This window comes from Humulus lupulus, chromosome 1 (genome assembly GCF_963169125.1).
Source record: "Humulus lupulus chromosome 1, drHumLupu1.1, whole genome shotgun sequence".
NCBI lineage: Eukaryota > Viridiplantae > Streptophyta > Magnoliopsida > Rosales > Cannabaceae > Humulus > Humulus lupulus.
In genome coordinates, this window is record NC_084793.1 from 307605279 (window position 1) to 307619841 (window position 14563).

Consider the following 14563-nt stretch of genomic DNA (forward strand, 5'->3'; position numbering starts at 1 on the left):
CCTAGGATGCATTCTCTAATTTTTGGGTATAACAGGTTGTATGCCCGGTGTCTCCGTGAAATCGGCAATACTTACTGGAGTCCCTTTTGGATTTTTGATTTCTCATCGGGTCCGGACGCCTAAAGAGGACCTAGTTTTCATTAGCCAGGTATATGTTCTCCCGAGACTCGTTGAGCTCGGTGTATACTCTATACACGGAGAAATATCTCTCCCCTTTCTTTTTCTTTCCTCCCTCGGCTTCGGGGTTACTCCCTTCGTTCTTTTTCCTCTTGGAGGGGTTTTCCGCGACAGGCTTTGGAGCTGCTGGGTCCACCGAGGTTGAGGCAGAGTTGACGTTTATTGTTGTAGTTTCGGGCTGGGAAGTCGCATTAAGTGTCGACCTCGCTTCCTCTACATTGACAAACCTCTGCGCTCGTCTGTTAAACTCGGTTATGGACCTTACTGGTTTTCTTTGCATGTCGTCCCAAAGGGCATTTCCCGGCATTACGCCGGCTCGGACAGCCATTAGGTGCCCACTGTCATCCACGTCCCGAGCTCGGGCGACTTCCAGATTAAACCTTGTTAAGTAACGTTTTAGTGTTTCGCCTGGCTGTTGTCAAACGTTAGTTAAGGTTGATGCCTCTGGTCTGACCCCCATCATTGCTCTGAACTGCTTCTTAAAGTCTTTAGACAACTGCTCCCAAGAAGTTATTGAGTGTCTCTTATATTTTTCGAACCAACTTTTGGCAGGTCCTGTCAATGATGCTGGAAACAACATGCATCTGAGCTCGTAACCCACGTTACTGGCTCTCATTATGGTGTTGAACGTGCTCAGATGACTACACGGGTCGGTCTTTCCTTCAAACATCGGGACGTGAGGGATCCGAAACCCTTGAGGAAATGGAGTATTGGAAATATGGGGAGCAAACGGTTCGAGCTCCTCGTCAGAGTCTTCATATCGATCATTCCTTTGCTCATTTTTCAAAAGCCTAAAAGCCTTTTCAAGCTGGTCGATTCTTTCTTGGATAGGGTCCGCAAGAGGCACTGTCTGGAATCGGTTGTCATCGATCATAATCCCAGGCTCGCGTCTCCGCAAGGGATCTCTACGCCTATTCAAGCGATCCCTCAAGTCCAGATTTATTGGGTCACCATTACCTCGACTTTGGTTTAGGTGCTCTCGCAGGTCGGGACGATTTTTGCGGTTTCCAGTATTCTTACGACCTCGGTCATGCTTGCTGACCGACCTGGTATCTCCAGATTCATCACTGGTAAAACTCATCGCCTGGTTATTTCGTGATGGATTCTTTCCATGTCGCCTCATCTCTGTCGTGCGAGACCGAGATGTTTGACTTTTTTCAGATGGGGCGTCTCTCCGCTCCTGGAAAGCCTCCCCGTTTCCTTGTCTTCCTCCCGCACGCTTTTCGCCCTAATCTCGAACGGGTTGAGCATTCCTGTGGGGAGGCGAAGGATATCTTATAGGTGATGGAGGAAACTGTATAGACGACGGTGACTGCCATCCATGTCGCGGCCTAGACGGTCCAGAATTTGCCCGAGATGGGTCGGTCGCATTTGGAGCTCTCCCAAGTATCTGAGTCCGAGCCTCTGCAGGGGTTCGGTTGTTCTCAGTTCCTGCAGGTACTTCCACAGGCTGGTTAGCCGGGGCCCGAGCTCGAGTACTCCTCTGGGGCCTAGGTGGAGCAGATGGCTCTGCTGGTGCCGGAGGTTGAGCCGGCCTCCTTGTGGCAGCATCTTTTCGTGGACGCCCACGGGGTCTACGGGGGGAACGTGTACGTCCCTTGGAGGAGGGACTTAGTTTTCGCGCGGAGGCGGGGTCTGAGCCACCTGCGCCTCTGCGGCTATCCTTGCCAACTCCTCATTCCATTTGTTGGCCTCTGCCAACTGTTGCTTTAATTGCCGGTTTTCAAGTTCCACAATGGGAACATACCGCTCAGGATTGTAATACATATCCTCATCCCTTGGTGGAGCAGGTGGTCCCCGAGAATCGGAAGATCCACTTCTTTCTTCAACATCCGGGTTTTCCATTGGCTGTTTCCCAGGACGTCTTGGGTAATTCTCTTCAGGTGTGTTCTGATTATTATTGGCCATAACTTTTTCAGGAATGAATGCTTAAGGCTCTCAATGAAAGCACCAAACTGTTGATGCCGTTTTTCGTCAACAGTGAAAGAAGAGCACGTAAACAACAACTAGTAATGGCCAATAAAAATATGATAATACAAAACACGATTTTTTACGTGGTTCAGGAGTTAAATCTGCCTAGTCCACGAATCTTTTTTATTAAGCTCAAGATGATCTCTGAAAATTCTTCAAGGATGAATTCATTCAGAGTTTTCTCTCAAGATTCAGAAATTCGGTCCTTTACAATGGTGCATGACCTCTATATTTATAGAGAATATCTCAGAATACTATCCCACATATTTTGGGTAGTTACTCTTTATTTGCAAATAAATCAAATGGCTTTAAATGCCTGTAATCCGATATAAAAGGAAACGTCCCCTGAAGACCAGGGGGCGTATAACTAATCAAATAATATCCCATGATTTCAGGGGATTTACAGTAATAAATGTAGACCACGTTTCTTATGGACAACACTTGTAGATGTTCAAGGTTATTATCATATATCTGCAAGGCCTTATTCTCCCAGGTCTCTCATCAATTTTCGAGCTAATGACATCTCCCGAGGTCACATGGCTTTCGAGATCGTACGCGCGTCAGGCTCGGAACCCCTGATCCGAGGTCATCCCTGAGGATAGATGCATCTCGGGTGCAACCCTTCGAGATCGTGCGGATTTCGAGGCCACCATATTCGAAGTCGTCTCAGCTTTGCAGGCTCGATGTTTAGTCTTGGAACATACTTCAGACATTACAAATTCATTTGCTGCGAATCCAACTTTCGAGGTCACATTTAACATGGCTCGAAATCTGGGTATAACAATAGTTTAGAACAAAAATAATAATCAAAGAAAAATGTCGAGGATTGAAAACATTTCTAAATGTGGCCAATCCTGGAGACGATTTAATGCACTCATGGATGTATGTCATCAGTTTCTTATTGCTGATTTTGTTGACGATGGGCCATCATCAAAGCCATCATCAAATTCTAATTGCAGAGTTAAAGCAAAAGAAAACCTGAAAAGAAAGAGATCCACCGATGGCGTCGCTGCAGGACCATATCCACCGCCACCTATAACTCATGCATTGAGTAGGATTATTAGTAATGCACGTGGTATTATTACTCTTGATCCTGATGCTGACCAAGAATCACCAGTCTTCATTCACCAAAAAATGCTTTTTGAAGCCGATGTTAGCCAACAACAGGGTCGACTTTCCATGCCAATAAGTTAAATAATCTCTGATGATTTTCTTCACGATGATGAGAAAAATAAAGTTGAACGAAATGAAGGAATGCAAGTTTACATTGTTCAACCTAATTTGGATATAACAACCCTCGTACTTAAAAAGTGGCAATACGCAAAGAAAAATAAAGCATCTTCTCCTCTTTCTTATGTATTTATCAAGAATTGGCTCGATGTTGTCAAAAGGAATGGACTAGAAAAATGTCATATTGTTCAACTTTGGTTTTTTAGAGATATCAATGCGAATCCCTGTTTTGCATTAGTCAACCTAAGCAAAGACTCCATTTAGTAATTTTTTTCTTTCATGTTTTAGTGTTTTTAGTATAGACTAGAAAGTATCTATAGTCATTTTTCTTTATTATTATTTATTTATTAAAGTTGGAAGTGTTTTTTTAGATGGATATTAAGCTTGTAAGTTTGACTAAATAGATTATTAAAGTTTTATGGGAATTATAATTTTTTTAATTTGTGTGGAAAAATTTATTAAAGAAAAGTTAAAAGTACGAGAAACACAATTAGTAGCTAACTAAAACATGAAAATTTCATATTTTATCATAGTTATGTTTTCTTTGATTATGAAAGTAATTTTATTCTATTTTTTCTACCAATTTTCCTTCATCCTTTTTTTCTTTCCATTTTTCTATTATTCTTCTTCTTCTCATTTTTATTCATCTATCTATTTTTTTTCTTTCATTTTCATTTTTTCTTCATTTCTTCATTTTTTTTTCTTTTTTTTCTACCAATTTTTTCATTCATATTTTTTTCTTTTCATTTTTCCATTATTTTTCTTCTTTTTATTTTTATTTATTCATCAGTTTTTTTCTTCATCATTTCTTTTGTTTTTGTAACGACCCGAGTTTTCTTAACTAGACCCACTGAAACGCGACTATGACTATCCGTGGTCAACTGAACTCTTACGGTCAACTTTGGTAAAAATGGGACGTTAAAAACTAAATAAACTTTAAAGTAAACTTTAGAAAATTTTACATTGGAGTACTTTGAAATAAAATAGTATTTGGATGGGAAGTTTTAAAAACAAAATGTAGTTAAACGTAACTTAAGAAATAGTTAGTAGCCACATGGCTTTCTTTAAATAAACTAGTAAACATGAAATTGATAAAACTGTTACTGGACTTAGCGGAAAACTTAAGAGAACCCTGACAACCCCGCAGGTCGGTTGTTTCACAGTATGCATACTTCAGACAGAATCCCCTCCAGCTCATTGCACTGCTCCTTAAGCTTTGCCCTTACCTACGCACACAGAGTAATTGATGAGCTATAACGCTCAGTAAGGAAGCTAGCTACAACTCATGATTCTACTATCCAAAACAAACTTTGCATAACAGAAATGCATATCTAGAAACTACAAACTGAGCAACACGTCTATCATATTCACATAAGTCAAAGTGTTGCGTAACATACTGAAATCATATAACTGAGCCATCGTGTTATCTGTGGGGTCTTAATCCCCGTGTGGCCTCCACGGCCCAGAGAATACTCACCTCCTGTACCAAAGGGGTACACTCCGCTAAAACACGATGACTTTACTGACTTGGCGGATAACCTCGCTATACTGCTGCATGGGGATCCGCCCTCACAAGGTTTCCCTTGTACTGAGCCATCGAGTTATCTGTGGGGTCATGATCCCCGGGTGGCCTCCGCAGCCCAGAGAATACTCACCTCATGTGCCAAAGGGGTATACTCCGCTAAAACCCGATGACTTTACTGACTTGGCGGCTAACCCCACTACACGGCTGCATGGGGTCCACCCTCACAAGGTTTCCCTTGACAGTCACAAACATTGCACATGCATTCATGATAACTTTACTGCACTAAGCACATTCAAACCCGATAGATGGGTACTATCATGCGCATCCAACCATATAATCACACATATATAGTCACTAGAATTTATCCGGCAGTATACAAACATGCAAACAATTCACTAAGATCACAACAAGCTAAGTTACTCTTGGTGTATACTTCCTTACCTCTTGTCCTTAGCTTTCGCGAATTATGTCTTTGCGAGTATTTCTGATCGCGTTTAGACCCTATAATCATATTGGGACAATATGTCTTAGTTTATGCTTACTAAGATTCTAAAATATATTAGGGAATTTAAAAAAACAAAACTGAAATTCCCGACCCTGGCCCAAACCCGAGCCCTTGGGGTAAAATGACCATAATACCCCTCTCATAATCTCAAACTCAACTTAGAAAATTATTATTTCTAATAATAATTTTATCCTAGGCCATGTTTGAAATTTCAAGTCAAAACTCCAATTATTTCTTAAAATTATGTTTTCCGATGCTCGAGTCCAATTCACGAGCCCCGAGCCCACCTCTTGACCTTAAGACTTAAAATCGGTAATATTGTACTTCCTAAAATATTTTCTAAGTCCTTGAAAATATTTCATAGATTCTAAGTCATCAAATCTAAACTTTGAAACTAACTCCCAAACCTAGAATTTTTCTTGAAGTTTACATAATAATTCCCGAGCATAGCTTGTAAATTATTATACTTGGACAATTAACTAGGGAATTTTCATCCTTAATTCTCAATAATCAGATTTTGATCTTAGAATACCTAATCCCAAGCCTTGTAGTAACTTTCTAAAGTTTTGGGACCAAATACCACTTTTTGTCCCCTTTGGTTACAAATTGGTAACCATTAGTTACCAAAAGAAACAACAAACCATGCATGCATGCTCACGTGCACAAAGCCTTCATCAATGGCTCCTTGTGCACGGCCAAGAATGGCAAGCACTCTTCAAGTCCAATTTCGAGCCATAGGTACCTTCTACAACGTTCACTGCCTCATCCCGGAACCACCATGACCCTCACCTCCGGCCACCACCACCACCACCACCACCACCGGTGGTGGTTGATCGAAGCAAACGGTCAACAATGACTCCCAAGTTTCAGCCGTGACTCCCAAACCCACCAAAGGTGGAACCCAACCCCAAGGAAACTTCTAATACACCTCTGGAACTCTTAGGGGTGTGGAAGAACACCCAGCCCGTGGCCTTAAACATCATCACCGCCTGCAACCTCCATTAACGCTGGCGGTGAAGGAACTCTCAATGCAACCATCGGCCATGGCTACAACCACCACCTTGCCACCCCAAAACTTAAGATCTACTATATTAGACCCTTCCCAACACCTTAAGGATGTTCTCTAGTCCTAAAACGCTGATTAAAACCATACATAACAACCCATAAATTCATCACCATCCTAAGAAACGAAATTGAAAAATCGAAAACTTAAAACTACGAAGGAAATCTATGAATATATACCTCTTAATATTAGAAGAAAGCTCTCTGTTCTTTGTATTTCACTCAATATATCAGTACAAGAAGAAAGTTAGCCATATATATATATATATAAGCTAACAAGAGTTTGTTTTAAACAAGAGACTGTTACAACAGAAAAGTTATAAAACTGTTACAATAAATAATTAACCAATAATGGTTATAACTCTAAAAGTCCCCCTCAAGATGAAGTGTAGAGATTTCTGACACTTATCTTAGATAACAATTCCCTGAAGTGAGTTGGAAACAGAGCTTTTGTGAGAAGATCAGCAATGTTATTTTTGGATGGAACATGAATGAGCTTGATGGAGCCATTGTGAACTTTCTCTCGGACAATATGACAGTCTATTTCAACATGCTTTGTACGCTCGTGAAAGACAGGATTTTCGGAGATGTGAATGGCAGCGTTGTTGTCGCAAAAGAGAATGGCAGGCTGTTTGTGATGAATGCCGAAGTCTTGGAGAATATTGAGTAACCAAGTGAGCTCACATGTTGCGTTTGCCATGGCCCTGTATTCGGCTTCAGCTGAAGATCTAGATACTGTGACTTGTTTTTTTTATTTCCAAGAAATAAGAGATTTACCAAGAAATATGCAATAGCCTGTGACAGACCGTCTAGTATCTAAACAAGAACCCCAGTCAGCATCTGAAAAAACTTTACGATGGAGATCATGAGCAGTAAAATTGGATTCAGCATAAGCAGTTAATTGAGGCTGACTATTTGATGGGAAGAAAAGGCCTTGACCAGGACTTCCTTTCAAATATTGGAGAATCTTTTGGGCAGCCTTTAGATGAGGTAATCTAGGCAAAGATAAAAATTGACTCAACCGATTAACAACAAAGGATATATCAGGCCGGGTAATGGTAAGATAAATCAACTTGCCGATTAAGCTTTTGTATGATGTAGGATCGGTAAGGGCATCTCCTTCATCTTTGCTTAACTTTAGATTAGGCTCCATAGGTGTGGATGAAGCTTTAGTGCCAAGATATCCTGTATCACTTAAGAGCTGTAAGAGAAAGGGTCTTTGAGAAACAGAAATGCCAGAGTTAGATCTGCCTATTTCAAGACCAAGAAAAAAACGAAGAGGACCAAGGTCTTTTAATTTGTATTTTGAGTCTAGGTGAATTTTGAAGTCATGAATAGCTTGATCATTGTTAGTGGCGATGACAATGTCATCAACATAGATCAAAATTGCTATAAAAACACCTGACATATTTTTAATGAAAAGAGAATGATCTGAATGTGATTGTTTGAAGCCATCTTCAATTAAAGTGGAGCTGAGTTTAGCATACCACTGTCGAGAGGCTTGTTTTAGGCCATATAGGCTTTTGTTTAATTTACATACTGGATTAGAAGGAAGATTCACCTTAGGTATATATCCTTGGGGAATATTCATATAAATTTCCTCTTCTAAATCACCATGTAAAAAAGCATTATTAATATCCATTTGGTGTAAAGACCAATTAAAAGTGGCAGCAAGAGCTAGAAGAAGTTTTAAAGTATTGAATTTTGCAACAGGAGCAAAAGTGTCAATGTAGTCAATACCTTGTTGTTGCGTATATCCTTTTGCAATGAGTCTAGCTTTATATCTGTCTATGGCTCCATTGGGTTGATGTTTTATTTTATAAACCCATTTGCTTCCAATGGTATGTTTGCCGTGAGGAAGAGAAACTATTTGCCAAGTATTATTAAGCTCAAGGGCAGTAAGTTCGTCCATCATAGCTTGTTTCCATTCAGGCATGGTAGAAGCTTTGGCATACGTAGAGGGTTCTGTAATAGTATGAGCAGTAAGAATGGCTGCACGAAAAGAAGGAGAAAATCTGTCATAAGAGAGATATTTATGTAATGGATGAGCAGTAGATGAAGTAGAAACACTATGAGTACAGATATAGTCATTTAAATGACTTGGTCGAGTAGTAAGATGGCCAGATTTTGTGTGTACAGGTAAAGCTTGTGAAGTGTCATCCTGCTGGGAAGGATTATTGTTGGCCAGAGGAGATGAAGCGGAAGGAATGAGAGGAGGCCTGTATGAAACAGATTCTGATTTTGGCAGCAAGGAGTTATGAAAAAAATTGGTGATATCAACATTATGGTGAGACTTATATAGAGGAAAAATATCCTCATAGAAAATAACATCTCATGAATGGTGAACTTGTTTTGTTTCAATACCAAGAAGAGTGTAAGCTTTCATACCTGCAGGATACCCAATGAAGATGCAAGCTTGAGATCGAGGGGTGAATTTATGTCTTTTGCTGTCAAGAGTAGACATATATGCAAGACAACCAAAACTTCAAAGGTGTGTATAGTTAGGAACTTTATTATGAAGTAATTCAAATGGAGTTTTGAATTTTAAAAGAAAAGATGGTGTCTTGTTAATGAGATATGCAGCTGTAATGACAGTATAATTCCAATATGATAGTGGAAGATTTGATTGAAAAGCAAGGGCACGAGCTACATTCAAATTATGTTGGTGCTTTCTTTCTACTACTGAGTTTTGTTAAGGTCTATCAACACATGAATGGTAATGTTGAATTCCCTTAGTAGCATAAAAAGATGTCAAATTGAATTCCTTAGCATTATCATAACGAATGGCTTTAATTGTAGTGGAAAACTGAGTGGAAATAAGTGCAAAAAAGGCTGGAATTATTGTTTGAACATCAGATTTTAATTTTAACATATAAAGCCATGTAAATCTAGTATGATCATCAACAATGGTGAGAAAATATCTATACCCTTCAGTAGTAGTGACTTGAAATGGACCCCAAATATCAATGTGAATTAAAGCAAAGGGAGTATCAGATATATTGTAATGCCCCAAATTTCCTAATAAGGTTTAGGACCTTGATTAGGAGGCCGGGAGGGCCATTATTGATTTATTATAATACTTAATGATTATATGCATATTTACGTGAATTATATTATTATATGATGGTGAATGCATGCATATGGGAGAATTTATTATTGTGAGGGTATTTTGGTAATTTGGCCATTGTGGGCGTAATTGTATATTTTGGGTGCATGATTGTGATTAATTAATATAGCCACACTATAAGGTGGATTGGTTCGAGCTATTCGACATGAGACGATCATGAGATGTAAGTGTTCGGTCTAGTCATAACGGGTTTAAGTTCGGGGCTCGGGGTGAGTCTCGGGGTGAATTTAATGATTAGAGCATTACCGGGAATTAAAGGGTAATGGGATATGATTTATTGGTATTTGAGAATATTGAGATTAGCGGGAACTGGGAAGCGTTAATTATGATTAACGGGATTAGTGGAATGTGCCAAAATTACCCTTGAAGTGGCTTTAGAAGCTTTAGAAGACCTAGGGGTATTTTGGTCTTTTGACCCTAAGGATATATATGACATAAAGGCTGTAGATTGATATTAAAACAGAGCCTATCTTCTCTTTCTCCCTTCCATCATGTACAAGCTTCTTCCCTCACTCTTCTTTGAATTTTGAGAGCTCAAATGGAGGTGTTGAGCTAGGGGAATTAAAGGTGGCAGCTAGGGAACCTGTAACAACCATCAAAGGGGATTCAAAGCTGTGTTTGAGGTGAGTTTTAGCCTTTGAACTCAGGTGATGCTCTGTTTTCTTCTTTGGTTTTTCAGCTTTGATTTCTTACTTAAAGTTTGGATTCAAAAGGGTTTTGATGGATTATAGGATTGGGTTTTGATGAGGGGAGGTTATGGGTGTTGTCTAGGGGTTTAATTATATGTTAGGAAGAGGTTTCATGAAGGTTTGAAGGACTGGTTTGAGAAGATATCGCATAGGGGAAAATTTTGGTGAGTGTGGCCGACTTGGCTGGTTTGGGCTGGGCGCCGCGGCGCAGAAGGGGAGCGCCGCGGCCCTTGGCGTCTGGCAGGGGGGAGCCCTCTCTGTTTGAGGGCGCGCCGCGGCGCAGTAGGGGAGGGCCGCGGCCCTTAAGGCCATTTTGACCAAAATCATGTTTTTAGCTTAGGGATTCAAGCCATAGGCCTCGGGGTTGAACCTAGTACCCGGTTAAGTGGGGATTGATGCCCCGGAGGCTAGATATGGGTTTGGGAACTTATGTTGATCATTTTTATTAATGATACCTTATATTTTGTTATGACTAGGTGACCGCTAAAGGACTAAAAGTTGATCGTTCTCAAGGGTCGTTCTTTTAATCGTTCTAGCTCGACTTTGAGGTAAGAAAACTGCACCCTGTGTATATGAGACATGCATGGTTGTTATCGAAGCATGTTGGTTGATTATTGAGTATGACATGCATGGTTATTATTGATGCATGTCGGTTGATTATTATGTATGACATGCATGGCTATTCCTGATGCATGTTAGTTGATTATTAAACGTGACATGCATGGCTGTTATTGGAGCATGTTGGATTGCCGGATATATTGCATATGATGCATGAGAAACATGTGATTAGGACATGCTTTGTATTCTGGGTATGATATTGTTCAGAGCTTGAGCCTCTGTGGTTGTGCATGGTCCTAATTGTACTGGTATCTGTTTAGTAAGCATGCTAAATACCTTGTTTATGGATATTGAACATGTGGTATACGATTGGTGGCATGACTTGCTTGTGTATGGCACTGACTAGTCAGGGACCGACTCTAAAGTCGAGAATTACGCATTGAATGGCTCTATGACATTAATGCTAGACCGACCCTAGGGTCGAAGAACTTATAAGCGCTTGCCTGGTCTACGACCAGATGACTATAGCCAAGTTATATGGCCCTGGTGACTGTTTGTCACATGGCTAAGGGACGTTGTCCATAGTTTCGACTCTAGAGTCGTGAGGAAGGTTATGTTGGTGACTAATCACCTTGTACCTGTCCTAATCAAACTTAAGAAAGAATCACTTATCGGTTAAGCCCTGGTGACCCTTTCGTCACATGGCTAGAGGGAGCGATGCTCAATATTGTGACTTTTGGCTATTGTCACCTATCTGTATGGACCGTTGGTTCCGAATGGCAACTGTGGTTATTGTTGATATTATATCATGTTATATTGTGTTTTCTTGCTGGGCTTCGGCTCACGGGTGCTACGTGGTGCAGGTAAAGGCAAGAGGAAGCTGGACCATCCTTGAGTTGAAGAGCTTAGGTGATGAAGTGTACATATGCAGCTGCTCGTCCGCCACGGCCGAGGTTTAAAGTGGAACTAGGGTTGAACCCTGCTTTGCTGTTTAGAACGGCCTGTTGTAAATATTTTCTGTAATAAACTCTGAAATTATATTTTCGGGATCCCAATGTATATATTAAACGTTCTTGTGAAACGTTACATCCTAACCAAAGTTTTTTAATCCCTATACCGCTAATCATACTTAGTTCACGATTTTGGCCAAATGACTCGATTAGCGAGTTTAGCACTGTTTGCAAGGCACATCGTAACGGACCCAGGAGTTGGGGCGTTACATATATTGTTATTGCAAATAAATGGCAGTCTCTTTTGTTTAGCAAAATGACAGATTGAGCAATGCCTACCATGAGATTTATCAGTAGAAAAACTCAGACTTTTATTGATGTTATTAGAGATTAACATTGAAGGATGACCTAGGCGATTATGCCATAGGTTTCCATTAGTACATACAGAATTATTGGAAAAAACATTAGAACAAGAGGAAATAGATGACTTGTCTTGAGCAATTATATAGAGATTGCCAACTCGATTAGCCATCCCAATCTTGGAAATCCGAGTATGATCCTGAATGATGCAATGGCAGGCAGTAAACAAGAAAGAATGAGCATAAATTTTCAGATGAGCATTAATAGAAAATAGATTGAACCTAAATTCTGGTACATATAGAACATCATGAAGAGTTAATTGGTCATTCAAGTGTATTGTCCCTGTTTTGTGAATCTTAATATGCAAACCAGTGGGTAAAGAGACAGTGTTTGCAATATTAGTATCATTAAAAGAGGAAAAACAAGCAAGATCATAACAAATATGGTGGGTAGCCCCACTATCAATTATCCAATGAGATGATGGAAAAGAAAATGAGTTACCAGTAATGTTGGAAACCATTGGCTGAGTTTGGGGGGTGGAGGATTCACTCTTCTGAAGTTGTTGGCTGAGAAGAGAGATAAGGCTCTGAATTGAGGCATTGCTGGCAGTAGCATCAATTATGGGAGGGGTCATAGTGGTACTACCAGTTTGGTTAGTGACAGTAGCCAAGTTGACATTGGATTTAGGGTTGTCATCATTGCGCCTCTTGTCACCATATCCCGGAGGAAAGCCATGGAGGAAGTAACACTTTTCTTTAAGATGTCCTGGTTTGTGGCAATTAGAACATGTTGGGCGCATTTTCTTGGGCCGGGTATTGGTAGTTGGAACAGCAGCCACCAAGTTGTGATTAATAGAAGAACCAAGTTTTCTTTGGCGTTCTTCTTGAATGATAATGGAAAAAACTTTGGATAAAGGGGGAAAGGGATCAATCAACAAAATCTGAGCTCTTACAGCATGAAATGATTCATTAAGACCTGTTAAAAACTGTAAGACTTGATCTTGATTTAGAAAATGAAAGTTATCAACAGAGGCAGCACAAGTACAAGGAGTTCTAGGCCTTAATTGATTGATTTCATCCCACATTGATTTGAGTTAAGTTATTTTGCACTCTAGCCTAGTTTTAATAATTCTTTTGCTTTGCAAAATAAAATAGGATTATATATATATCTTTTGAAATTAAAATATGATTATATATTTATTATGCAATAAAAGGAAGATTAGATGATATGAAAATAAATTTTAAAAAAATGGTGTTTTTATCTGAGGATTAAAATTTCGGTTAATTTAGGAGAATAAATATCAAGAAAAAAGATAAGATAAATTTGAATTAATTTAAAAAGAATAGATATCAATAACAGATATAAATATCAAATTTTAAATTTGAATGAATATTTAATTGAGTTTTCGAATCCTAATAGGAATTAGAAATCTTGCTATATATATATATATATATAGATATTTGAGTCTAGATCTAGGCTTCAATTAATTGTCTCGAGTTTATAGTTTAGAACAAAAATAAGAATCAAAGAAAAATGTCGAGGATTGAAAACATTTCTAAATGTGGCTAATCCTGGAGACGATTTAATGCACTCATGGATGTATGTCATTAGTTTCTTATTGCTGATTTTGTTGACGATGGGCCATCATCAAATTCTAATTGCAGAGTTAAAGCAAAAGAAAACCTGAAAAGAAAGAGATCCACCGATGGCGTCGCTGCAGGACCATATCCACCGCCACCTATAACTCCTGCATTGAGTAGGATTATTAGTAATGCACGTGGTATTATTACTCCTGATCCTGATGCTGACCAAGAATCACGAGTCTTCATTCACCAAAAAATGCTTTTTGAAGCCGATGTTAGCAAACAACAGGGTCGACTTTCCATGCCAATAAGTCAAATAATCTCTGATGATTTTCTTGACGATGATGAGAAAAATAAAGTTGAACGAAATGAAGGAATGCAAGTTTACATTGTTCAACCTAATTTGGATATAACAACCCTCGTACTTAAAAACTGGCAATACGCAAAGAAAAATAAAGCATCTTCTCCTCTTTCTTATGTATTTATCAAGAATTGGCTCGATGTTGTCAAAAGGAATGGACTAGAAAAATGTCATATTGTTCAACTTTGGTTTTTTAGAGATATCAATGCGAATCCCTGTTTTGCATTGGTCAACCTAAGCAACGGCTCCACTTAGTAATTTTTTTCTTTCATGTTTTAGTGTTTTTAGTATAGACTAGAAAGTATCTATAGTCGTTTTTCTTTATTATTATTTATTTATTAAAGTTTGAAGTGTTTTTTTAGATGGATATTAAGCTTGTAAGTTTGACTGAATAGATTATTAAAGTTTTATGGGAATTATAATTTTTTTAATTTGTGTGGAAAAATTTATTAAAGAAAAGTTAAA

At 39.1% G+C, this 14563-nt stretch overlaps 1 protein-coding gene across 1 annotated transcript; it reads left to right on the forward strand.

Annotated features, from left to right (window-relative positions):
- Positions 1-13402: 13402 nt before the first annotated feature.
- On the forward strand, positions 13403-14353 carry LOC133781671 (B3 domain-containing protein At2g32645-like). Its single transcript, XM_062220734.1, has 2 exons — positions 13403-13407; positions 13819-14353. Exons 1-2 carry the CDS (start codon positions 13403-13405, stop codon positions 14351-14353), a joined length of 540 nt encoding a protein of 179 aa, XP_062076718.1.
- Positions 14354-14563: the final 210 nt, after the last annotated feature.